This window comes from Microcaecilia unicolor, chromosome 1 (genome assembly GCF_901765095.1).
Source record: "Microcaecilia unicolor chromosome 1, aMicUni1.1, whole genome shotgun sequence".
NCBI lineage: Eukaryota > Metazoa > Chordata > Amphibia > Gymnophiona > Siphonopidae > Microcaecilia > Microcaecilia unicolor.
The window spans coordinates 428,500,345-428,528,264 of record NC_044031.1 but is presented as its reverse complement, the minus strand read 5'-3'; the positions used below and the strand labels follow the sequence as shown (position 1 = coordinate 428,528,264).

Genomic DNA, 27,920 nt, shown 5'->3' with positions numbered 1-27,920 from the left:
TTCTAGGTGCAAAATTTCTCTGTCCCTAACTTTATGGGCATAGCTAGCATAACTGGCATAACTAATGGTCTCCCCTCGGTGAGCAACCTTGGCTGCCCCCCCTCCCCAATAAACGAGAAGGGTATCCTCATGCACTCTGTTGTGGAGTTTGTAGTCCTTCCAGCACTGCAACAGTTTTTCCTGAAACTTCAAATCTTTGTACAAAGCCAGAAGGAATGCCCACCTATGCTTCTCACTGTGAGCCCCTGAAGGATGCCAATCTACCCAGACCCAAGCGTGGTCCGACACCACATAGGGACCTATTTCTACTGTAGAAACACCTGAAAACAAGGTAATGGAAAATAAAAGATAATCAATGCGAAATTGTGTGGAACAGGTCCTTGATAAATGGGTATAATCTTTGTCTGTGGGATGTAGAACCTGCCGTGCATCTACCAGATCCAGCTGCTGGCATAGATTTGGCAAGCCCCTGGTCATATTAAGTCTCCTTTTTAGAGTGAGTGATGGGACTTCTCAAAAGCAGGGTCCCAGACAGCGTTGAAATCGCCGCCTACTATGAGGGAATGGTAATGTCACCCTTCTATAGAAGTCTTTATCAAACTGGTTGGAGGCATAAATACCGTACACCTGACCAGTCAGACAGTGCCCCTCAAGATCAGATGTGAGAGTTTGGACACCATCATCCACTCCTTTCCTGATTAAAATAGCCATGCCCCCTTTTTTCCCCCTAGCCAGGGCTGCTATGCAGTCCCCTACTCACCATTGCTTCAGTTTTGCACTCTCCTCTGCAGTAAGATGTGTTTCCTGCAAGAGAGCAATATCAGCCCTGTACTTTTGAAGTTGGTGCAGAATTTTAGATCTCTTAATCGGGGAGGTTATACCCCCCCCACACACACACATTCCAGGTCACAGCCTTCACGTTGGAGCAGTATGAATTCTTGCTCACAACACGGAAAACACATATGTAAACTGATGGGGAGGGCTGTCCCAACCTACAACCCCCCCCTCCAAAATATAGCCCACCGTACCATCTAGAAAGACTCCCTCTCCTAACCCTATACAGTGAAAAAATCGCACCCCAAGAACACAGTTTTAGATCCCCAGCACTCAGCAGCCCCTCCCTTTCCTCTCCTGCCAACTACCCATCCATCACACTACCCTCCTGCCCAACCCCAAAAACCCACCCATGCCTCCCCCATACAGGCTAGTGGCTCTAAGTACAGAGTCATCACATTCAACACCTACCCTGTCCTATCAACCCTTTTTAACCAAAAGTTACCCTAAAGTCCCTCCCCACTTCCACCAATTAAACATACCCAATTGAAAACCACTTTGACCCAAAAAATCAGATGAACAGTGAACATTCAAGTCCCATAATAGGTCACAAATTTAAAAGATAACTGTGGGCACGATGTGGTAACCGGTCCCAAAACAAAAACCAGGCTTGCTGAAAATGTCTCCAGGCACTAGGAGATTCAAGTCAGACATCCAAACGCTCCATCTTCATGAGATAGAAAAGTTCATTTTTCCAAGCAGTCAGCGATGGCGCAACAGGTTGTCTCCACTGAAGCAGTATACATTTCCATGCAATAAAAAAGGCCTTATGCAACAATAAATTTGGTCCTTTCTGTAAGCCTAAAAAAATAAAATTTAAGAACAGCAAACTATCACCCGCAAAGGTATTCACTTCCCTAAAATTGGGCCAAAATAGTTCAACATACTCTTCCAGAATGACCAAATATATTCACATGTCTTAAACGTATGCACCGAAGACGCTGAGACAGTTCTACACTTTGGACATTTAGGTGAGCCTGCTATTTGAGCCAGATAGGCTCGATGTGGGGAAATATATAATCTCAGAAGATATTTATATTGCTGCTCTTGTAAGCCCGCCAGTTGGGTAAGTTTTTCAATGTTTTTCATCAAGAGTCTCAGGCCCTCTACAGTTACCTGTTCCTCAGGCATTGTCCACATTCCAGGCTGTGGCTAGTTAGTCATAGTCCCCACTTTGGGGCTAGACTTCGCAGACTGATTTGGTAAAATGATAGATTAGCCTTAGTTTGTCTTGTTAAAAGCAGTGTTTTGATCAGCAAATCTACTGCATCCTCATTCAAGGTTGCAGCATCCAGAGTAGTGATAAAGTGTTTAACTTAGATATACACGTACCAGTCAGTTGGTTGAAGGCAGCTTTCCTCTTGAAATACCGCAAAGGGTTTAATTGTCCCTTCATTTGTCACCAGATCATGGACAAAGATTAATCCATTAATCAACTAACACTTCAAATACAATTTAGTAGCATCAGCATCCAAATCCTTATGTCACAACAAAGGAAGCAGCATCACTGAGTGGGAAGAAAGTTTCAATTGCTTGCAAAGCCAGCATCATCCCTACCTCATAGATTTCAAAATAGGGTGACTTTTGGGTGTTAAGTATATGAGTAGGCGCTTTTGTATGCAGATAATATAACAGGTTAGTAGAATCAAGAAGCTGTTGCTCCAATGCCAGCGGGGTAAAATATACAGTGACTTTTATCCAGTCCGCCAAATGTCTTATAATACATGCCAGATTGTACCTACAGTGGTCTGGTAAAGCCAATCCACCTTTTCCTATGGGCAAAGGAAGCTGCTGCAACAGAACTCAAGGCTTCTTATTATGCCACAAAAATCTAGTCAAATGTTCAGTGAAGGTCTTAATGTCTCTATTTGTGAAGTACATAGGAAAAGTCTCCAATACATATAGCTACCCTGGAAACAGGACCATCTTATATAAAGCTAGACAGCTTTGCAATGTCAGTGGTAATGAGGTCCACAGGTGTAACACATCAGCAGAGTTTTTAAGTAATACAGTAAAATTTTCCTTATATGCATCAGTTACTTGTTTGGTTATATAATATTTTGTCCACTTTTTGGAGAGGAAAGATAACGTGCCATTCGTCATAAGAGTAACCCCCCAACCAATTGACATAGCCTCAGATTTGTATAAATTAAGGGCCAACCCAGACACTGTACCATGTGCAGTAATCTAAGTAGTGAGTTTTTGGGATGAAACAGCACAAAGAGCATATCATCTGCAAACGCCATACATTTCACCTCTTCCCTGCCAATTTGCAACTCTCTTACATCAGGATCAGCCCGAAAGGCAATTAATAAAGGTTCCAGTGCAAGAACAAACAGGGGGATAAGGGGAAACCTGATGAGTGCCCCTAGCCAATGGAAAATAATCAGAAAGTGTACTGCTCACCAGCACTGCCAAAACAGGGTCGGCATACAAAATGTTTATCATATTTACAAAGGGATCCCCATCCCATTTTTTCCCTTTAAAGAAGCAAATTATCCCAGTTAACACAAAGGCTTTTTGGGCATCTAAACTCACCAAATAGCCCAGGGATTCCCCCGGTGGTACAGTATCCCAGTCCTGCTGTGATTCGTCTAACATTCCACACTGCCTGTCTATTTTAGAGAAAGCCCACCTGAGCTTCATGTATCAGTTCAGTTAACATGCCAACCATTCTAGTCGCTAAAATCTTTGCCATAAGTTTCATTTAGAAATTCAGTAAAGAGATTGGTCATTGGTTAGTACGAGTCCAGAGACCAAGAGGTCATTTCCTGGCTTTGGCAACTCAACTGTGATTGAGTAATTTGCATGTGCCGGAAATTATTGAATCTGACAGACCTGCTCATAGTATGCCTCCAATGGTAGAGAGATGCGCTCTTGTAATATCCTGTAAAATTCTAAAGTCACACCATCTGAACCTGGAGTTTTCACCAAAGAGGCTTACTTAATAGCATCTAAAATTTCCTGACCTGAGATTGGGTCATGAAGCAACTGCAGATCTTGTTGTTTGACTTTGGGTAATGCTAAAGAGGAGACATAATCATGAATATCTCCAGTGGCTACTGCCTGACTTTGATAAAATTTCTCAAAGTATTGAGAAAATAAGGCAGTCAATTGATTATTATTCATAACAGTTTTACCCCATTAGATATGCCTCTGTAAGACCGCAGACCCATCCATGGATGGGCCAAGTGTGCCAAAAGCTTGCCAGTGTGATTACCATATCGATACAATTTATGTTATTATATTCTGGATTTTACTGTCTTCTCATGTACTTCTACATTCAAAGCCACCCTATCAGCCTGCAGATGATCTCCATTACTTGAAGTAGGTGTTGGCAAGCCAAATTCCTTTAGATCTGTCAACCTGCTTTTCCAAGTACAGCAATTCCTTTGCATGTCATTTCCTCTTTGCTGCAACATAAGCTTTCGTTTCCCCCCTTAATACAGTTTTAGTGGTCTTCCAAAGTAAAATGGGGTTTGATACATGCTGATTATTATCCTCTACAAATTGTTTCCATTTCTGAATTATATAGTTGTTATACTGGGGGTCCCAATAAAGATAGGCTGGAAAATGCCAAGTTTTGCCCTCTCTATCCCCTAAACCCTCTGCACGTCCAACCAGATCAGCCCATGATCTGAAATGTCGGAAGTCCTATAACCGCTTCCTGAACGCAGGGGAATGTTGATGTCACAAGCATATAATCCGAACAAGACATGGTCAGGTGTGCACGGGCCATATGTGTAAAATCCTTATCCAAGGGATGCATTATTCTCCAGAGGTCCACTAGATCTAGCACATTATAAAATTGTTGAAACCCCCGACTAGCTCGGAAGTCAGGTATGGTTGGTTCCCCCCACCCGTCCATCAAAGAAGTCAAGACTACATTAAAATCCCCCACAACAATTAACAGCAGTTGTAAGTAAGGGCTGCAGATATTAATCAACTGTTGAAAAAGAATTGATGTTAAAGACATTAGGAGCATAAAGATTAAGAATAACCATTTCAGTATTTTGGATTGTCAAATGGACCAATATGTATCTACCCACAACATCCTTTGTTTCCTGGTGCACCTGCACAGAACAAATTTACTAAGCAAGATAGCTACTCCTGCACAATGGGTTCTACCTGAAAAATACAACACATCACCTACCCATCTTTGTTTTAATTTTTGATGCTCTGCAGGCAACATGCACTCCTTTCTTTTTAATTTCTTGCAGGATTTTGGCTGTCCTTACTGGGGAATTTACCCCCATTACATTCCAAGAGTATATCTTTAAGGACGTTACCATACTATTCCAAACCCCGTCTAATCAATAAAATGGTCCCAACACCCAGCTCTCATTGGATTCATGAATCCTATGAGCTCCAATCAATTTCCCGGTGTGCCACTCATTCCCAACACCCGTATAATACCTAGAGCACTGATTCTACCCGCATACATTTCCCTCACTGTAATCCCCCTCCCCATTGTATGCCTACAGGGTAGACCCCCCCCCCCCCCCCAATGAATGCCCTACCCCCCTTCTCACACATACGGTCACCAACCAACCCCAAAACAAACCATTCATTCAGTTACTCACACACACACATACTATAAGTAAGCCCAATACCCCAATAACCAAGAAGCAGAATCAAACAGTTGATTATACTGTAGAGGTGTGATAAGCCCTAAGAGGCTCTCACTCTGGGTAACCCTCCTAGACCACCTGGGAGCCGAGAAACCATTGGCATCACCCTTTGGCAAGTGACTGAAAACAAGGTCCCAAACTTCAAGGCCTGGAGGTCATCTATCACTGTCACCAAGAAGGACTGTGCATCCGCCGTCATCTCATAAAACACTGTCTGGCCTTCACACACAACTCGCAGCTTTGCAGGGTAAAGAAGTACAAACTTAATCTGATAATTAAACATGACTGAACAAACTGAGCTGAACTCTCTACAATGGGCAGCCACGGCCGCAGAATAATCCTGAAAGCACAGTATTTTATGGTTATCCAAGTACAGGTGTTTCCCAGTACGAAGGGCCCTCAAAACCACCATGTTCTGGGCAAACGTGAGCTCTTTCAGGATCACAACTCTAGGCTGAGACTCCTTAGTAGAGGTCTGCACGGGAACGGGGTTTGCGGGAATCCGCGGGAACCCCGCGGGTTTCCCCCCCTGGTCAGCGGGAGTGCCGCGGGAACGGAACCATTGTCAGCGGGAGTGCCGCGGGGACGGAACAAAACATGCAGGATTCCCGCGGGGATCGAGGCTGACCAAAAATTGCAGACGGCCAAAAAAAAAACCGCCAAAAAATCGAGGCCAGCCAAAAAAAAAAAGCGGGATTCCCGTGGGGACACATCGCACACATACCTTTCTCATCAATCATCAACAATCCTGCAGGTTTCCTTTTCCGATGCTCCGTAATTTCTAACCCGGCAACAACTTTTCTTCCTGCTCTGCTGCGTCATGCCCAAGGAGGTTGGATCATCTGCCATACCAACCAATACTGTGCTTAGGGAGGCTTCCAATAAAAAGAGACTACTCGGAATTCTGGGATTTGTGGTTTCTGGGTCAGTGTACATTGTGCACAGTGCAAGGCAATGGACTGCAATCCCAGTGTCCTCCAAGAAGGGCTCGTTGTAACTCTTCCACTCATGCTCAGTAGGAGCATGTGAAAATAAAGAGCTCCTTCCTTGTTTCCTGTTAATGTGTTTGTGGAAATGGTAGGTGTTATTAATATTACTGTTTGGAGATGTGGGTTTTTTTTTTTTTTTTTTACAACTGTTGAGATTTATTTTGCGAGTATTAGTATTTTCACTTCCACCTTATTTCAAAGCATCTGCTTAGGAAATACAGTGCCTAGAAAAAAAAAAGTTATTTTTAGCAGTGGATGAACCCTGTAACCCTGTAACTTGTACTTAATCCTGACCCGCTTTTTATGTTTATCAGCTTCTGCAAATCATCACACAGACACTGTTCAGATTTTGTGACCTGAATAGGCAGCTTTGTTTTGGCTCCTTAGTTTACATGTCCTTGTGGAGTGGCACATACGTAAATTAGGTCGGGTACCTAATGTGATTTTAATGTAGGTGTATAAAAGGGTAATGACTACATTTCACTTTTTTTGTTATTAATAACACCCCACCCCATTTACAAAGCAGCACTAGCTGCTGCTGGTGCTGTAATGCCAGCCCAGCCCATTTTGAATGGGCTGTCGGCATTGCCACACAGCTTTGTAAGCGGGCGGGGAAGGAAATGCTGTCTGTGATTTTATGTGATGTTTTGCTGGATGGTCTCCCTAATACCGCCAGTTTTGCAGTTTGCTTGCTGTGCTTCTCAAGTATAGTATGAATAATTATACCTTTGTGCTACCCTGATGTCCTATGTGTGCTATATTGTATATGATGAGAAACGTTGGGACTGTGATCAAGTTTAAGCAAAGAGACAATTTACACAGCAGTTATAAAACTTTGAGAAAGAAACAGAATTAAAAAAAATAGTTTCTTAGCTAGTCATAATTCAGAATCTGCTGTATAGACTAATTAACATTCAGAAATACATACTTCCTTTTTTTATGGGGACGGGCGGGAATGGAGAAGATCACTCACGGGGACGGGCGGGGACGGAGGAGATTACTCACGGGGACGGGTGGGGATGGGTTAGATTCTGGCGGGGATGAGCGGGGACGGGTTTGATTCCAGCGGGGACGGGCGGGGATGGGTTGCATTTCTGTCCCCGTGCAACTCTCTACTCCTTAGGGCCTCTGGTGCCCAAACGATGCACGTACTCAATCCTAAAGGGTCCCTGCTGATTTCCTAGCTGCAAAGTCTGTAGAATCCAATATTCCAAGAAGTGCAATAAATCGCAATCTTGTATCCACTCTGGAATCCCAAGCAGGCGTAAATGATTACCTCATGCTCTGTTTTCCAAGTCTCCATCTTGTCAGACAGAGCCTGAAGTTGTTTTTCCATAGCTCTTTGCTGAATCTTAGTGCCCTGTAACTTATCCTCCACATCACTAGTCCTTCGTTGGATGTCATCCACCTCTAAACCAAAACTATCAAGTCATTCGTGACCATTGTCAATTTTATCCAAAAACTTTTGAAGCCTCTTGTTGATAGCTGCCTCGATCGATCTCAGCAGTCCAATCAGAGCTTACAAACAGGTTAGGTGGATCAGTGCTCACTGCCATTTTGCCTCCAAGGGTCTGCCTTTATTACGGTCCATTTGCAGCATTTTTGCATCCTTAAAATCCAGATTATCTCTCAGATGTGTGTCAAGGGTTATGGGTAACTATATCCAAAGAGAAATTGAGACCAGCCCCCAAGATTAAGATATGTGCAAGAGTTATGTTCAAATCAAGAGACATGTGACAACAGATGGGCCACCTAGTTCTGGACACTCTGTAGCGAATGAATGCAAGTCTCAGACAGGCCCAAATACACAATATTACAGTAATCTAGCCCAGTCAGTGCCATAGCCTGCACTACAGTTTTAAAGTTATCCATTGAAAAAAAGACTTCAGTTTACTTAACAATCAAAGCTTAAAATAAGAATTTCAAAGTACTGCATGTTTCTGGGATTTTAAACACCAATGAAGAATCTAAAATAACCCCCAAATTATGCACTTGATGAGAAACTATCACCACATCGCTAGAAAGCACAATCTATAATAGAATGATTCACCAAAAGAATCTTGGTTTTTGAAATATTTAAAATAAGCTTATTGTCCTTCATCCAATTAAAAATAGCATCAAATAGTGTCTGGAATCGCCCAACAGACATATAAGAACAGAGGCACTGAAAAGAAAAATAAACTGAATATCATTGGCACGTATGTGATACTCAACCCCAAGGGCTCGCAGCAGCTGACAAAGTAGTCGTAAATACAGGTTAAAGAAAATAGCCAACAGGGCTGAATCCTGCGGTATACCAGTCTTTGATGGCCTAGAAGCAGAATGCAGAAAGTTGGAAACATGACCGCAGATAAGGGCCAAGTGGCCCATCCAGTGTGGTCATCCTCAGTAACCACTAACTAACTCTTCCTTTCCTAAGGGATCCCACATGCCTGTCCTACTCTTTCTTAAATTCTAACACATTCCTAGTCTCCACAACCTCCATCGGGAGGCCATTTCACGCATCCTCCACCCTTTCGGTGAAAGAATATTTTCTTAGATTCCTCTTAAGTCTATTTCCTCTTAACGTCATCATAGGCCCCCTCATTCCAGAGTTTTCCTTCATTTGAAAAAGGCTCGCCTCCTGTATATTGATGCCACTGAGGTATTTAAATGTCTCTATCATATCTCCCCTCTCTCGCCTCTCTTCCAGTGTATACACATTGAGGTTCTAAGCCTGTCCCTATATGTTTTATGACAAGAGACCACTTACTAATTTTGTAGACGCTCTCTGGACTGACACCATCCTATCTATATCTTTCCATAGGTGCGGTCTCCAGAATTGCACGCAGTACTCTAAATGGGGCCTCACCAGAGACTTATACAAGGGCACTATCACCTCCTTTTTCCTTCTGGTCATCCCTCTCCTTATGCACCCAAGCATCTTTCTGGCTTTGGCCATCGCCTTTTCTACCTATTTGGCCACCTTAAGATCAAACACAATCACCCCCACGTCCTGCAGTAGGACCTCCTGCCTTCAACCTTCCAGGAATGCCCATGAGCCTCAACCAGTCTATCAAAATAGAATGGTCGACTGTGTCAAAGGTTGCAATGAGGTCCAACAATACAAGGAATGTTGTGTTGGATTATAGTGTGTCTGCTAAACAAGAAATGTGCAAACGTTTTAGCATACTGGTATTTATTTGAGTTTATCTCAATGTGAGTTACATTCAGGTACTCTAGATATCTTCCTGTCTCTAGAGGACTCGCAGTTAGTTTGTACCTGAGGCAATGGCAATGGAGGTTTGTGACTTGATGAAGATCACAAGGAGCAGCAGCAGATGAATTTGAATTGGACTTTTCTGGGGATTTTTGTATTTTTTTTGCCGGTGCTCTGACCATTAGGCTTCTCCCTTTTGGGTATCTTTGATGATTTGTAATGTTTCTTTTAATGCTGAAGAAAGTCAGGGCCGGCCAGCCAACACACTACAGTGTGCGTTCTGGTGTGAACTTTCTTGTACAATTCTGTCAAGTCATTGCAGTTTTAAATTGAGTGAATGCTGTAGACTTATCACTGGCCACCTTATTAAAAAGGATTGAAAGAGAGTAAATTGTCAAACTGATATATTTTTTATGTTAACCTTAGAGCAGATCTCACATTATCAAACCAATTTCACTTTTGTTGGAAAGTGAGATATGAACCCATTTCTAAAATAGTGATGATCTGGTTCATGCATCTGCATGTCACTAAAATATGTGCCACTATTCAACGCAGAAAGTTAAAGAGAAGGCTCAGAAGAGTACATCTTATCATTGAATTAATTGTTAATATGTTTCTTAAAATTACATTTTTTTTGCTCTGTGTATATCCATATTTTCCCTGTAAAAGATCTCTCTCGTTGATTTAGGTGTGGGTCTTTTTTTTTTTTCTTTTAAGTCTCTAAACACCACCAGACTACCACGGAGAGTCATTTTCCACTGAACAAAATTGACTCCACCACCTCATCCCCGGAAAAGAATGCAAAATCTGAACAGAAAGCAGACGTTTGTACACGGTCTAGAAGCTCTTCATATACCCCTACCAGTCCTAAGCCTCCACTTCAGTCAGCAAAGCCTAGCCTGCCAGGACGCCCCGCAGTGCCACAGAAACCCCGAACTAGCTCCCGCAACGGTAAGCAGATTATCGTGACTGATGACGCTGAGGTCTGACATAGGTTGTGTCATAGAGTATAAAACAGTCACTTCTGCTCAATATTTCCTATTTTTGTTTCTGTCATGTGTTTGTAATTAGGGTGAGGGTGTTTGTCTTAAAGAGAGCTCCCTCCATTTTATCAGATGGTCAAATATTCCTATTAAGAATTTTTTTTAATTAGTTTTCAAATTCCATTGTATTTTCACTGTTAGAAGTGGAAATATAATGGTGCATTAACACACTAACTCAATGGTTCCTAAATCTGTCCTGCAGGAACCCCCAGCCAGTCAGGGTTTCAGGATATCCACAATGAATATTCATGAGAGAGATTTGCATGCAGGGCAGATTTGGGGACCACTGCTCTATCTTATGCAGGTTGTTATTTTTTGTCAGGTCGTTACTCAAAGTAATTTAACCGGCCAGAGACAGCTCATTTTCAGCAGCACTTAGGGGGGGTTCATCAAGCAGGGTTATGGCCTATAATGCATTTTATTTGGCCCGTAGCGCTTTTCTAAAAATACCATGACAATATTTAAATTGCTGCAGGATACTGAATAATGAGATGCAAAATATGCAAATGCATGTTTTGCATCTCATTACTATGCAGATGCCCCAACATAACTTGCAGTGATTTACCACAAGTCGCATTAGGGCCTCAGAATCACGGTAAAATAACCCCAGCTTTTAGCTGGGGTTATTCTACCATATGGGAGTATCAAGCTGCAAAGCTATGGCCTGATGCCCCTGGGCCTGTAGATCCTCCAGCCAGTCTACCCCCTCCCCCCCCCCACTTCAAGCAGCCCCCCCCCCTCAGAAGACCCTCCCTCCCCCCCCCCCGGATGTTCAGGGCATTATCCTTGAGTTCCGAGGGGGGTCTTCAGCAGGAGCAATGCCCAGTTGCTCCTGCCTTCTGCAGTGGCTCCCTCAAAATGGCACCCCTGGTGGTAGTTGTGCCATTTTCAAGGAGCCACTGCAGAAGGCAGGAGTGACTGGGTATCACTCAGCCAAAGACCCCCCCAGGCCCCTGAAGACCCCCTGGAACCCCAGGATGACTCCCCCCAAGCACCCTCATACACATGAAGAGCCCCCGGACCACCTTTGACCATCAATGGTCCTTGTGGGGGGAGTGGAAGATCTGCAGGCCCGGCAATGGCATCTTTTAGCAAAAACATTTGGGGTAGCAACAGGGGAGAAACCTAGATATGGAGGGGGGGGGGGGGGGCAAGTCAAAGTAACATTTCAACACATATCATGCCCACCACATCACACACCCCTCTCCAACCTCTTTTTTTTTAATAAGAAGTATAAGATGCTATAAACTTTTATGCATAAAGAAACCCTCTTCCTCCAGCTAGATTCAGCTACCAGTTAAAACCACCATTATAATTGATAGCATCATTCAATAAATTCTTCTGTGTGGACTGAAGTCTGGATTCTCTACAAGATTGGACAGAATCTCAATATAAACCCTCCACTTCCAGTTCCATATCACAAACTCTATATTCCCCAACAACGGAGTATGTTTTCTATTCTGTTTTTGGCTTTCTTTTCCACTCTGTTTTTATTATAAATATTAGTATTAAATGTAAACTGCTGTACTTTGCCTTTGGCACTTCGAGCGATATAACAAGTCTCAATAAGCATAAACTTAAACAACATAAACATTCTTCTTACAACACATCATAAAAGAAATAATTCAGGAGGAAGTGACGTCACCCAACAGCATGGCAGCTTAAGAACGAAGCTCCCACAGCCCCACAGAGAACTAAAGCAAAAAAACGAGGATTTAGCGTTGCTTGAGAGCTGAAACGGAGTTAGAGAGGCATAGCGAAGCTAAAGGGGCGAACATACCTGAGTTTGGAAATCAAAGTGGCGGATCTCTCCCGTTTTGCTTTTGTAGCAAGAACAGCGCCGTCCCGAAACAAAATGGCGGATATGCGGAAGGCATCGGAGCAAGCGAATGGAGGGAAAACCAAGCCGGCGGGAAACGCATCAGAGCCCCAAAAGGAGCGAGATATAGAAGAAAAGGTCCCCCAGAAATTAGAGGCTTGGCTACAGGACATTAGCTCTGACTTGAAAGCACTTCGGGCGGAGATGGTGACGCTTAAAGAAGATCTGAGAGGGGAGATCCGGGAACTGGGCTCGCGCCTGGAGGACATCGAAGCGCAGATGGAAACACATAGTGAAGCCATGGGAAACATGGATCAACAAATTGGTGAGGTTCAGGGGACCCAGCAACAGCTTCTAGATAAAATAGAAGATTTAGAAAATCGGGGCCGGCGCAACAATTTAAGGTTTCGAGGCTTGCCAGAAGTGCCCACGTACCAAGACTGTGAGCATGTAATACAGCAACTGGTTAGTGTGTTGCTCTCAAACAATGGAGAAACCGTGGAAGCCACTACCATACATTTAGAAAGAGCTCACAGAGCCCTGGGAGCAAATCGGAGCAATAAACCAAAGGATATCATAGCTTGCTTTTCTAGCTTTAAACTAAAAGAGCGGGTGCTGAAAATGGCTCGTCAGATACCAGACTTCCAGTGGGACTCTTATGCGATTGAGATTTATCAGGATCTGGCAGCAGCAACATTAAAAAGAAGGGGTGACCTGAAACCATTCACCAGACACTTGAGAGAACTTAAAATTCAATACAGGTGGAGGCATCCTTTTGCATTAGCTTTTTATAAAGATGGAACTATGCACCAAGTAAAATCTATAGAAGAGGCGAGGGCTATTTGCCCTGAAACACCGGAACCTGAAGAGAGAAGAACAGGGGGTCATGAGAAAAAGAATAACACAAGACCCCTCCCACCAAGATGGCAAAGAGTGGGGAAAGGGCCCAGAAGATTACAACGCCAACAATCCGCCCCACGAATCATCTGAAACTAAGCAGATATCAAATTGACTTAAGAACACTGTTATAGCATAAATCGCATATAATCTGTTAATATCAGGTATGGAACTATGATAACTCTGTGGGGTGGGCTGGAAGCGGGACGGCTGTTTCCTCCATAGGTAGACGCCCGCGGGTACACCACGGGGTATTACACAATTGTTAGGGACATTTGGGGGGAAGGGATGGGATTTATTCAACGGAGGGAGGGTGAGGAGGGAGATCAGTTCTGTGTGATAACAAGGGGGGCTCAGATATGTGTAACAAAGAACAAAGAGCTATTAAAAAGCAATGGCCAACGAGTAAGCAGGGAAAATAAGGAAAGAATAACGACACTGTGTGAATATGGGGGAATTTAAATGTATGTCTTTGAATGTAAAAGGGCTAAATATTCCCAGAAAAAGGCAGCTGTTGTTCCGGGAACTGGTGAGGTTACAAATAGATGTGGGCCTGATTCAGGAAACTCATCTGAAAACAAAATATGAATATCTATGCAAGCATAGGCATTACCCGATTATCACTTTGCTTCTAGTAGGGATAATATGAAAAGCAAAGGGGTGATGGTTGTGTTTCGAGGGAACAAACCCTGGGGGATAAAGAAAGTGATAAAAGATAAAAATGGGCGATATCTATTGATAATTTTGAACTAGCAGGCCAGATCTATACCTTGGTAAATATATACGGGCCCAATACGCAACATTCGGACTTTTTTAAAGAGCTAGACCTCCTGTTGTGTGGGAATATAGAAGGAGCTTTATTAATGGGAGGTGATTTTAATCTTACACTGAATCCGAAGTTAGATAACTCTTCAACCATTGCAAACTATGCTAAGCAGGACAGGCGAAATTTCCATGATTTCCTTACACGCTGGCAGTTGATAGACTACTGGCGTAAGGATAACCCTAGCGAACGCACGTATACCTTTTTTTCAACAGTACATCATACTTCATCTAGGATAGATATGTGGCTGGGTGATGCCTCCCTTCTGGGACGAGCTGAAACTCCACAGATTATTCCACATACCTGGTCAGATCACTCACCGGTTATATTACAAATCAGGGGAGTAGGGCCAAGAAAATCGAGACCTCCCTGGCGAATGGATGATGCATTACTAACAGATGCAAATAATGTAACACAGATAGAACAATCCCTTAAAGAGTATATAACTTTTAATAATGATGGAGAAGTATCTCCAATTATCTTATGGGAAGGCCTCAAGGCTGTAACAAGAGGCTATTTGATAGCACTAAAGTCACGGGTATGGAAAGCTCGCTGTGCACAGGAGAATAATATTCGCCAGCAATTAGCAGGGGTGGAGGCACTATTGCAAAGGGGAGAACCCACAGACCTCACAACCCTTAAGATGCAAGCACATGACCTGCGTTCACAATTACATGATTTGGAATTAGCTGATATAAATGAACAATTGCAGCGTGCGCGCCAGACACACTTCGAATTTGGTAATAAACCAAGTAAACTGTTAGCTCATAAGTTAAAACAACAAAATACCAGAACTGGAGTGGAAGGGTTACGAGATGAAGGGGGAAATATACAATCTGATCAAAACTATATGGAAGAGGCTTTCAGAGGATTTTATAAAAAACTTTATAAACCAGAAATAACACAGAGCCCAGAGGAAGTAGCCAATTACTTAAAGGATATAGACCTCCCAAAACTCCCAACAGAAGCGGACCAATCGTTAGGCAGTCCCATCACAATAGAAGAGGTTGAGCAGGCGATTAAAGGATTGTTACTTAATAAAGCTCCAGGCCCGGATGGGTTTACCAACAAATTTTATAGGTGCTTTGGGAAGATATTATCTCCCATTTTATTAAAGGTTTTCAATTCCATAAATGAGGTCACTGGTTTACCACCAACTTGGAACTTGGCGACCATTACAGTACTACCCAAACCAGGCAAAGATCCTCTCATATGTAGTTCTTATAGGCCAATCTCACTACTGGGGGTAGATTATAAGATATTTACTAAGATTTTAGCTACTAGATTGCAGAAATATCTTCCCACGTTAATACATGAAGATCAAGCAGGCTTTGTACAGAACCGCCAAACCTTTGATAACATAAGGAGGACACTGCAAGTAATTCAAGGGGCACAGCTCACAAACTCTCCAATGTGTATACTCTCTCTAGATGCAGAAAAGGCTTTCGATCGTGTCAGCTGGCCTTTTCTTTTTGCAGTATTAAAGAAGGCGGGTATTGAAGGGAGGTTTGCGGAATGGCTAAAATCTATATACAGATACCCGAGAGCAGGGGTACGAGTTAACGGGATTTTGTCCCGGCCATTCTCTCTACACAGAGGCACTAGGCAGGGCTGCGCATTGTCACCAATGCTGTTTGCTCTGGTTATGGAGCCTTTTGCAGCCAGAATCAGAGCAAACGATGGAATAAGAGGTTTACGAGGAGGGGGGATTGAATCTAAAATACTTCTCTTTGCGGATGATATTCTGCTGCTCTTAAAAGATCCCAAAGTAGCTTTTCCATTGATTGGAGAGGAAATACAAGTCTATGGAACTGTATCAGGCTTTAAAATAAACTTTGACAAATCAGAGGCACTGGATATAAACATCACTGATACACAATTAGATCACTTAAAAGCCCAGTTTCCATATAGGTGGGCACATAAATATATCAAATACTTGGGGGTAAATATACCTCGAAGGATAGAAGAAGTTTACAAAAGTAATTTCCCAGCAAAAGCATTAGAATTGTTTAGGGAACTGGAGAAATGGGAGGGTTTAACATTATCATGGGTAGGTAGGATTAGCGCTATTAAAATGATGGTTCTCCCAAAGCTTCTGTATTTATTCATGGCCTTACCAATTGACATTCCTGAAGATTTTTTTCGGGGTCTGCAAAGAAAAATATTTTCCTTTATCTGGAGGAAAAGACCGCCCCGGGTCAGAAGGGAGGTGTTGTGTCAATTAAAAGATAGGGGAGGTATGGGGGTTCCGGCAATCCATGAATATTACCATGCAGCCCACTTAAGAATTTTAGCGATATGGATGCAAAATAAGGGAAAGATTTGGGAGCGCATAGAACAGAGCTGGTTGAAACCATTTTCACTCAGGGCTATACCTTGGCTACAAAAGCAACAATTGAAAAAGGTAATAAAAGACAGCCCTCCCCTGATCCAATGGCCACTAAATACATGGTACAAGATTAGGGAGAAGTTTTTCCCAGAGAGGAAGTATTTTAAGCATGCATTCCTTAGATTCACACCCCAATTTGGGCCAGGAGCAATTGATAAAACATATGAGGAGTGGGAGGACATGGGATTATGTACTCTGGGGCAAATGTCGGAGGAGGGGCAGGTACCTTCCTTTCAGGTGTTGCGTCAAGATCATGGGCTCTCACCTCTCCAAGTGTTTCAATATTACCAGGTGCGAGACTTTATTTGCCGTGACGCAGGGGAGGAGCTGAGCCTAGCCGAAACAGTGTTGGAAAGGGGGATGATGGGAGGAGGGGAACGAGGTTGTATTTCAAGGATATATAAGGCCTTGCTTTCCTGGTCCCAGCCGGTGGAACATTACACACAAAAATGGGAATCGGCAACGGGAGTATCCTTCGAACCTATACAATGGGCACAGACCTTTAAATCTCTTCTGAGAGTATCGATATCCAGCTCATTAATGGAGAGTGGACACAAGGTTTTATATAGTTGGTACTACACTCCCAGCCGCTTGACAGCTATGTACCGAGCGGGATCTGCCTTATGCTGGCGGCAATGCGGAGAGATAGGAGATATGTATCATATATGGTGGGCGTGCGATCAGGCTCAAAGATATTGGGAAAAGATAGGGGATTTTATTAACCAGGTGACGGGGATACAATACCCAATGACACTGTACACATGCCTACTACATTTCAAGCCACCAGGACTCAAAAATCACATCCACAGGTTTGCCACACAGGTGTTTGTATCAGGAAAGATGGTCCTGGCAGCATGGTGGAAAAAACCACACTTACCTGATCTGTCAGTGGTTATAAATAAACTGAGATCCATTCAATTGATGTCTAAACTTACAGCAATACGTAATGGGCAAATTGTTCAGTATCACAAGATATGGGATCTGTACACTACATGGGCCACCAAGAACATAGCAACAGTTACGTTACGCACACAGACGTAGGGCAGGGGGGAAAAGGGGAGGGAACGGGGGAAATAAGGTCAAGGCTTTACTGAGTGATAATAGATGATGCTGTTAGATATCCTTGTTTCTCAATGTTTATGTTTAATATGCCAAGTTATTACAAATACAAAATGGTTATGTAAGTTATAAATATTGAATTTGGTTGATATTGAAAAATGTATAAATTAACAATATAAAAAAAAAATAAAAGAAATAATTCAACTTGTGATTATCTCCTCAGGAGCAGCACATAATCCTTCTGCTGCCAAACACTTTGGTTAAAAATCAGACCGGTTTTGGTTTGTGAAGTGATTCTACCGGATATGGAGACCACCAGTCCTGAGCATTTTTATTTTGGGTTGACAAGGGACTGCTTTCAAATAGGGCCAGAGGCTTTCAAAAATAACACACAACCCTGCAAAAACACATTCAGAACCTACATAGGAAGCTTATCACACCATCACAGCCCTAACAGTGCTATAAATATTACATTAGGTCCGAGAACACCAATATACCTACAACTGGGAAACTGGAACAAGCTGGTCTGTTACAGATTCCTAAATAAAGAGTACATGTTAGCAGAATCCTTCACAGCAGAATCTAGCAGAATCCTTCACATCAGCCAGGACTGCAGAGAAGACCGAGCCATGCCCATGGCAGGGACGCTGCTGCCGTGCTCCCTCCACAGGACCGCTGCTGCCCCCCCCCCCCCCCGGACTGCCACATAGCCAGACCACAAGAATTTGGGGGGCTGGAGCCCAAAGTGGGGGGCACATTTTGCCCACCTCCCTTTTCCCTGCCGCAACACTATATCCCTTGTCTGGTGGGAGTCCCCAAGTCCCTGCCAGCAGAAGCCTTCCTCCAGCACTCTCCTCCTTGCCTGCCCTGCGGCTGCTTTACCCCTCACATCATGCATTAGGGGAATATAAGTTGGCTGTTTAGAGAATGGCCTAGTGGTTAGGGTGGTGGACTCTGGTCCTGAGGAACTGAGTTCAATTCCCACTTCAGGCACAGGCAGCTCCTTGTGACTCTGGGCAAGTCACTTAACCCTCCATTGCCCCATGTAAGCCGCATTAAGCCTGCCATGAGTGGGAAAGCGCGGGGTACAAATGTAACAAAAAAAAAAAAACAGGGTTTGGGCTAGCCCAAGAACCCACGGCCACTTTTCTGATGCTGATAGCAGGATGTTCTGAGGAGCTGCTGCCACTACTGTTGTTTTTCAGTGCTTTTTCTTAGGTTTTAGTTATTGTTTTGGTGCTGCTAGTTATAGAGATGCTTTAGTTTTTACATTGCAAACAAAAAAAACAGCACTACGGGCCTTTAAAAATGGAACACAGTTCTTTATGTTTAAATATTTTTTATTGAAAGTGCAACTGTACAATGCTACATCAACAGGGTATTCATAATATTCATAACATCTCGTATTGTACACGTAATAATAACAGAGCTCAATATCCAATAATCTGTTTCCAACATTTTCTCCCCAATTCCCTAATACCCCCCCCCCCCTCCCGTTATCCTCTGTCCTTCTCCCATTCATTCTCCTATTATGCTTGACCCTTCACTACCGTTTATCTCTCATTTCCACCTAAAACTATCCCCCCCTCCTCTGTATCCCCTGGAGCCTGGGCTCTTATGGCCCCAAGGGCCCCGTAGGGTAGGGTCCTATAGTGTGTCTTTAACGGTAGAAGGGAGAAGTAAATGGACAAGAACGTTCCAAGCCTTTTATAAAATTAAAAATTAGTACCAAATCCCACCCCACCCCATCCCCCCACCTCTCTTCGGCTCTGTGTTCTCCAAGTGGGAGTATTCTCAATCCTCTACAATCCCCTCTGGATCCTCCACCCCCCTTCCGTTCCCTATTCCACATGCTCTAAATGATGTTCATGAGAACGTGTTCAGTACCAGACTACGGGCTCTGTGAGACAAGGACTGGACATAATTATTCCAAACTGACAAAAATTGTTGTTTCCGCTTAAACGTCACTCGAGCATATTGTAACTCAAGCAGCATTAGACTATGCAGTCTATTCCTCCAATGCCAATATGAGGGTGTCTGATCGCTGGTCCATGCTCCCAATATCACTCTCTTACCCAGCATTGCTGCCCTCCTAATTAACAATTTATAATTTTTATTATTTACCCCAAAATCCTCATACTGGTCTAACAACCATCCTCTAGGTGATAACCTAACTGGCCCAACCCCCAGGCTGTCCATGTAATGAACAAGTTTCTTCCAAAAAGCTTGAATCCGGTCGCATTTCCAAAAAGCATGTATAAAGGAATTAATTTCTGTCTTACATTTCTTGCAAATCGGCGAATCAATGCCTCCCGCTTTAAAGAGACGTTCCTGAGTAAAATAAGCTCGGTGCAAAACACGAAAATTGCATTCTCTGAGTTCCGCACTCACCGACCCTGATGGGATCCTCCCTACCAGTTGAGTCACGTCTATTGTTGCGACCGGTATATCCAAATCCGTACTCCATTTTCGCTGCAAATTCCCCCTCTCTGGTGGTCGTTGAATGGCCTCTAATGCCTTTTTAAGATTGGACACCGAAACACCTCTATCTTGAATAGGTTCAAAAAAATTTGTTAGTCTCTGTCTCAAAGAAAATCGTTCATCTGCCAATTCCAAACTATTAATATAATGACAGACCTGTCTATACGCAAATAGATCGCTTCTTTCCACCTTCCCAGAAATCACCAGCGATTCCCACGTCATTATTAATCCTTCCGTATCTAAAAGATCACCTACATACTGAAGTCCCCTAGAGGCCCATCGTCGAAAACTAATATTATCGCTCCCCGGTGTAAACTCTGCATTACCCACCAAGGGTAACATATCGGATTGATGTATTTTCCCTCCCAACAGGGGTACCAGATAATTCCATGTCAGCCTCATCGACTTCAAAAGTAAGCTGGAGCGCATCTCCTCAGGAAGTCTGGTGGTAGGACACTGGACTAAGTGAAAAAAATTCCACTTACCATATGTGGCCTGTTCCAGCATCCTAGGTGTATACAAGTGACTATCCAGTACCCAGTCCCCCAAATGACGTAACAAACTTGCCCAGTTGTAGCTTTGCAAGTCCGGCATTCCAAGTCCCCCCTGACGCCATGACCCGATCAAGTATTTGAAGAGTGTTCTTGGCTTCTTACCCTGCCAGCAAAATTTTGATACCAGTTTGTGTAGTGCACCAATTTCCTTTTTTCTGAGTTTAAGTGGTAAGACCTGAAGCATATACAACCACTTAGGAAATAAGATCATGTGGAACAACTGGAGGCGCCCATGAACCGAGATGGGTAACATCAACCAATGCAACAAGGACTGATCTGTCTGTTCCATTAAATGCGCGACGTTCAAGTCGTGTATGAGAAACGATTTATATGGGAGTTTTATGCCCAGATATTTAAAATAGCGCGTTGCCCATTTCAAAGGAAAGGGTCCCTCCCACTGTCTCTTCACTAAACTACTTGTTGGCAAGGCCAAAGATTTATCCAAATTTAACTTAAACCCGGAGAAATCTCCAAATTCAGCGAAGCTTTCCATCAGTGCAGGCAGAGATTTCCTGGGATCAGTCAGATGTACTAACAAATCGTCGGCAAAGGCCGATATCTTAAATTCCTGCCTTCCCATTATTACTCCTGCAATCTCTGGGTGCGACACTATCTCTCTGATCAACGGGTCTATACTCAAGACAAACAGCAGTGGCGATAACGGGCAACCTTGTCTGGTCCCCCGTTGTATATCTATAAATTCTGAAACGATCCCATTGACCCATATCGCTGCCCGTGGTGTTTGATACAGTGCCCGTACTGCCCGTACCCAATTGCCCTCAAAGCCATATATCTCTAAAGTCGTGAATAAAAATTCCCATCGTACTCTATCGAACGCCTTCTCCGCGTCAAAACTGATCAACAGAGAAGGCGTCCCATGTCTTTCCACCCATTCCATAGAGGACAAAATTTTCCTCATATTTTTTACTATTGTCCTCCCCCTCACAAACCCGACCTGACTCTCTTCTATCAGTGATGGCAGTATCACCGCAAGTCTGTTAGCCAAGATCTTAGCAAATATTTTGGCTTCCACATTGATCAGCGAGATGGGTCTATACGAGGATGCTCGCTCCGGATCCCGGCCTGGTTTCAGCAGAACCACCATCCTGACCTCCTTCAAAGAGTTTGATATATCACCAGTCTCCATAAATGTATTAAATAAATCTGTCAGGGGTGTTACAATCTGGTGGTTTAACACTTTGTAAAACTCATACCGAAAACCGTCTGGGCCCGGTGCTTTAAATAGAGCTCCCTGTCGTATCGCTAGTAGCACCTCATCTTCCGTGATCCGGTTATTCAGTGCAGTCCGCTGTGAGTCCCGCAAGGTTGGTAGGTCTTTCCCCTCCAAATAGGCCCTACTGTCCAAGTCGTCTGTGTTCGGACAGGTATATAACTCTTGGTAATATTGCTGAAAAGTTGCAGCTATTTCTGTATCTGTTCTTGCGAACCCTCCTCCTGGCCTTAAAACTTGTACCTTCTGTTTTCCAGTTTTTCGCCTTACCATTCCAGCTAATAGTTTCCCTTGTTTGTTACCATGGAGGTATAACTGGAATTTATAATACTGCATTGATTTAACTGCCCTAGCGTGCAGCAGAGTATTAAGGGTAGTCTGTACGGCCAAAAGATGCGATTTATTCTGTGTCGTGGGCCTAGATGCCCATTGCCTCCTGGCCTCTCCCACCTGATTGCTGAGCCGAATAATATCTTTATCTCTCATCTTCTTTTTATAGCTCGTATAAGCCAGTATTACCCCCCGCAGTACCGCCTTAGCAGTTTCCCAGTATAGTATCGGGTCCTCCCGGTGAGCGGCATTATGTGTCTGATAGTCTACCCATTGCTTCGTTAAGTATTCCCGGAATTCATTATCCTGCAACAGATAACATGGGAATTGCCAGTGGAACTGTTGACTCTGCCCGGACGTGTCCCTCATGGTCCACCAGACATAAGCATGATCCGATATCCCATATGGACCGATACCCGCGTCCTGGACCCCAGAGAATAGGGTCCTAGATAGAAGCCAATAATCAATTCTAGATTGCGAGGAGTGGGCTCTAGAAATATGCGTATAATCTCTATCACTTGGGTACAGCAGTCTCCACACGTCCACCAGATCTAGGGCCGTACAAAGTAATGGAATCCCTTCCTTCGGAGACCCTCTTTCCGCCCTTTGACCTCTTGAGGAGTCCAAACTAGGGTCATTCACTGTGTTCAGATCCCCGCCCATAATTATTGGAATACCCTCATGCTTGGCAAGAATATGGACCATCGACCTGAAAAATTTATGATTAGGAACATTGGGGGCATAGATGTTCACCAGCAAAAATGTTTGTTTGTTGATCCTGACTTTTGCAATCACATATCTACCATCCCTGTCCCGCCAGCAACCCCGCGTCTGGACATCAAGCGGAACACAGTTCTTTAATGAATGAGCCTTGACAAAAAGACCCGACACGGGCCGTGTTTCGGTGACTAGCACCTGCGTCAGGGGTCACAGTGATGACGTGGAAAACTTGGGGAATAACTCGAATATATTCCTCTACAATATATTATTCCTTACCCCACGTCTCATATAGTAAAAGCTACAAAGCACCAAGGCACTTTCACTTTCTGTATCCAAAGTGAAAGTGCCTTGGTGCTTTGTAGCTTTTACTATATGAGATGTGGGGTAAGGAATAATATATTGTAGAGGAATATATTCGAGTTATTCCCCAAGTTTTCCACGTCATCACTGTGACCCCTGACGCAGGTGCTAGTCACCGAAACACGGCCCGTGTCGGGTCTTTTTGTCAAGGCTCATTCATTAAAGAACTGTGTTCCATTTTTAAAGGCCCGTGGTGCTGTTTTTTTTGTTTGGACTTTAGTTTGTACTTCGTTCCCTCTCTTTTGTTATATTAGTTTTTACATTGATCAGAACTTATTTTATTATTAACTTATTGTTTTACGTATTTTATTCTGATTTACTGATTTTAATCACTGTTTTATATTTTATCCTATATTGTTATTGTGCTCACCTTGGGATGTTAATGTATGGTAGCATCACAGATTTGACAAATAAATAAAATAATTGTTTTAGAATGGGCCTGGAGCACTTGAGATGCAGCTGCTGCCATGGAGTGTAGAGCGTGGGGGGAGGTTGAGAAAATGGAGGAGTGGAGAGATGGTTCCTGGAGAGAGAGGATCTGATGGAAGAGAGGCGTAAGAGGCCTAAATGGGGAGAAGGGAGCAGAGGAGATTCCATGATGGGGATAGGGGAGAGGAGGGTGTACTGTTGGTGAAGAGAAGGCCAAAGATACCTTGTGTCCAGAAGGCAATGATGAAGCAGTGGTACGTACCACTGGCCAGAGGAGCAGTAGAGCAAGGAAGCAGCAGCAGCAGAAAAGCGGGAGGCGAGGATAGATTGAGTTCAAAGTTGGGGAGAGGAAGGAGGAGAGAGATCATAGTACCAGGGGTGAAGGGGATTCAGGGCCTGATGTATGGTGATCTGGTTCCCTAGGTGAACCTTCAGCCATGCCCCCCACCCCAGAGCAGCTAAAGGCCCTGCTCCCCTTTAGTCTATTAGATTGTAAGCTCTTTGAGCAGGGACTGTCTTCTATGTTTGTGCAGCGCTGCGTATGCCTTGTAGCGCTATAGAAATGCTAAATAGTAGTAGTAGTAGTAGTAGTCTAGTATCTCCCCTTATTTTCCCTACCCCCTATAGTCCAACATCTCCCCTACCCCTTCCCCTCCCCCCACAAGTGGCCAGGATCCCCCCTTTCCATTCCCTACTTAATACAAATGTCCATCATTCCCTTCCTTGTCATCAAGCAGATGAATCCATTATGAGTGGGTTGTGTCCATCAACCAGCAGGGGGAGATAGAGAGCACTGAAAAACCATAGTGCCTCTTCGCCAGCTAGCTCCATCTGCCTCTTCAGTATTCTCTATCTCCCCAACAGGGTGGTTGCAGCTTGTTCAAGCTCCTTCAGAAAATCTGCCTGGGGTGGCTCCAGTGCATTTGCCAGTTGTAGCAGGGGTGTTGTGGCTGATGGTGCCCACTTTAAAGGCAAATAGGTTAGCCCTTTCCCTGCCTTTCCCGGCCCCCGATGTGGAACTAGACAAATAGGCAAGCCCTGTCCCTGTCTTTGCCCACACTGTGGATGCAGGCACATAGGTTCGCCCTTTCCCTGCCTTTCCCACGCTACTGATCCTCTGGAGTTGGAAATTTGCCCTTTCGCTGTTGCCTCAAACTTTCCTCACAGCGTAAAAAAAAAAAAAAAGTTGTGTCGCGCTTTGGCGCTGCGATCCCAGAAAAGAGGTTTTCTGCTGATGGTGCAGCGTGACCGGAGCTCGGAGACTCGGTCTGGTGAGGTAAGAGAATTTTGTAGCTCATCCGGGGAGGGCCCGCGTTCGGGACGATTTTAGCGCGAATCCGCCATTTTGAATTTTCGCCGCTTTCGGCGATGGCTGCTGAGAAAGTAAAGCGCTGTTCCGTTTGTGGCAAGCGCAAATCTGCAGCGGGGCTCTGTAAGGCGTGCTTTTCAGACGGTAGAGCCGGCCCGAGCATGGTTGAGCGATGGTCCTTCCCACTCTGTGGAGCTGGCAGCGGGTGCCATTTTGGAACAGCATGGCGCGACCCCCGCTGAGGCGGAGGGGTTTGAGCCTGGAGGGGCGCTTCGTGTAGAGGCTAATAAAAGAGCTGTTTCCTCCAGACTGGAACTGGGAGGCCAGGGTGAGCCATTTTCCCCTGAATTTGTTTTATTGCTGCATAATGCATACATGTTAAAAAGAGCTCTTCCGCAGGGGTCCTCTGTGGCCCTGCTTTCTGTATCCCCTCCAGTGGATTCTGGCCTTGGATTACCGTCAGGCGCATTTTCCCCTGACAGATGGCTGCAAGACAAGCGCAGAAGGGTGGATTCCCCTTCAGAGAGTGGCGCACCCCCCCCCCCCCCCCCCCCCGTGGTCGGGATGTGAGGGCTGTGATGGGTCTGGCAGGCCTTCGTGGTCTGGAGAGCCAGAAGATGGTGCAGGATTGCCACCGGATCCAGATGATCCTTCCGCGGTGAGGATTTTCCACCGCGATGAGCTGCCAGCGCTTATTACTGAAGCCTTGCAGGTCCTCTCTATAGAAGACCCTGGGAGTACTGAAACCTCCTCTGGTAATCCGAGGATGGCAAGTACTAAGAAGCCTGCTCGAGCCTTTCCTTTGCATGACTCCATCCAAGAACTTATCATGGCTCAATGGGCTGACCCGAGGGGCCTTTGAAAGTCACCAGGGCTATGGGGCAATTATACCCTCTAAGTGAGGAGCATTTGGCGCGCCTAGCAGTGCCTAAAGTGGATGCCCTAGTCACGGCTGTGACAAAGAAAACTACTCTCCCAGTGGAAGGAGGAGTTGCCCTGAAGGACATGCAGGACCGTCGCCTGGAGGCAGCTATGATACGGTCCTTTGAAATTTCAGGCCTATCCTTACGGGCGTCTGCATGCAGCTGCTTCGCTGCCCGAGCCTGCCTCGCTTGGTTACAACAGGCAGTGGAACAGCCCGGAGATGGCACGGAGCCCCTTACGGAGGTGGCACCGCGGATGGAGTCGGCCCTGTCTTTTTTGGCTGACACCTTTTATGATCTGGTCAGAGCTTCGGCTAAACAGATGGCTGTAGTGGTGGCGGCTCGCCGTCTTCTGTGGCTACGGCATTGGGCAGCTGACATGGCCTCTAAGCAAAGGTTGGTGAAGTTGCCCTTTCAAGGCCTTCTCCTGTTTGGTGAGGAGTTGGAGAAAATTGTGAAAGGCCTGGGGGATGCCAAACCCCGGCGCTTACCCGAGGATAGGCCGCGGCCTTCTTCCAAGGGTCAGGCGGTTCCCTCCTCTTACAGACCTCGCTTCCATGAAGCTAGAAGGTACCGCCTGGGCCGTTCTGCTGGGTTCACTTTGCGTGCCTGTTTTCAGCAGAGGAACTCCTTTCGCTCGGACAAACGTTCTGTAGCAGCAGGCTCAAGATCTGGAGTTCAAGGGCGACCCTCTCAATGATGGTATGCCGGCCCCCCTCCTCGATTCCTGTGATAGGAGGACGACTTTCCCTCTTTCTCGAGGAGTGGGCCAAGATTACCTAAGATTAGTGGGTCTTGGACCTGATCAGAGAAGGCTACAGAATAGAATTCAATGTCCTGATAAGTGACGTGTTTGTGGAGTCCCAATGCAGTTCTGCCGCCAAACGGGCGGCAGTAGAGGAGACCTTGCAAGGCTTGATTCACATTGGGGCAGTTTCCCCCGTGCCTCCCGCCGAATGCAGCTCTGGCCGTTACTCCATTTACTTCGTGGTGCCGCGAAAAGGAGGGTCTTTTCGGCCTATCCTAGACTTAAAACAAGTCTCTGAACGTGCGGCATTTTCACATGGAAACCCTGTACTCCGTCATAGCGGTGGTATAGCCAGGAGAGTTTCTCACGTCTGTGGACCTGAAAGAAGCTTACTTGCACATACCAATTTGGCCCCCGCACCAGAGGTTTCTGCGTTTTGCGGTGATGGGAAAACATTTCCAGTTTCGGGCCTTGCCTTTTGGCCTCGCCACAGCTCCCCGGACCTTTTCCAAGGTAATGGTGGTGGTAGCTCCTTTTCTCAGGCGAGAGGCTATCCGGGTTCACCTGTACCTAGACTGGCTCATCAGAGCAGACTCTGCAGAAGAGTCATCAGGTTACAGCCAGAGTGATCTCAGAACTGCAATCTCTGGGCTGAGTCGTCAATATAGCCAAAAGTCAACTGACCCCCTCTCAAACTCTAGAATATTTGGGGGTCCAGTTTGACACAGCCTTGGGGATGGTCTTCCTACCCGCGCAAAGGCGCGGTGCAAGCTTCAGAACCAGGTCCGTCTGCTCCTGAGGATGCCTTGCCCACGAGCTTAGGACATTGTCCAGCTGTTGGGGTCGATGACGGCCCTTTGGAAGTGGTGCCATGGGCAAGAGCACACCTGAGACCTCTGCAGTGTTCCCTGCTTCAACGATGGTCTCCAATATCTCAGGATTATCAGTGCAGACTCACATGACTCCCTGTGGCCCAGCTCAGTATGGAGTGGTGGCTCTCAGACAGCATGCTACAGCGAGGAATGCCGCTAGCGCTCCCCGATTGGTGCCTGGTGGTAACAGATGCCAGCCTGAAGGGCTGGGGTGCACATTGCCGGGGAAGGCATGCCCAGGGTCTTTGGACACCCGAGGAGTCGGAGTGGTCCATCAATC

General features: G+C 45.0%; 1 protein-coding gene across 4 annotated transcripts in view; it reads left to right on the top strand.

The window, feature by feature from the left end:
• CARMIL1 (capping protein regulator and myosin 1 linker 1) overlaps positions 1-27,920 on the top strand; it is a 596,509-nt gene that overhangs the window by 546,983 nt on the left and 21,606 nt on the right. For all 4 annotated transcript variants that reach the window (XM_030212120.1, XM_030212112.1, XM_030212103.1 and 1 more), the window contains one exon: positions 10,371-10,604. In XM_030212120.1, coding sequence (XP_030067980.1) covers positions 10,371-10,604 — 234 coding nt within the window. The remainder of the gene's footprint in view (positions 1-10,370; positions 10,605-27,920) is intronic.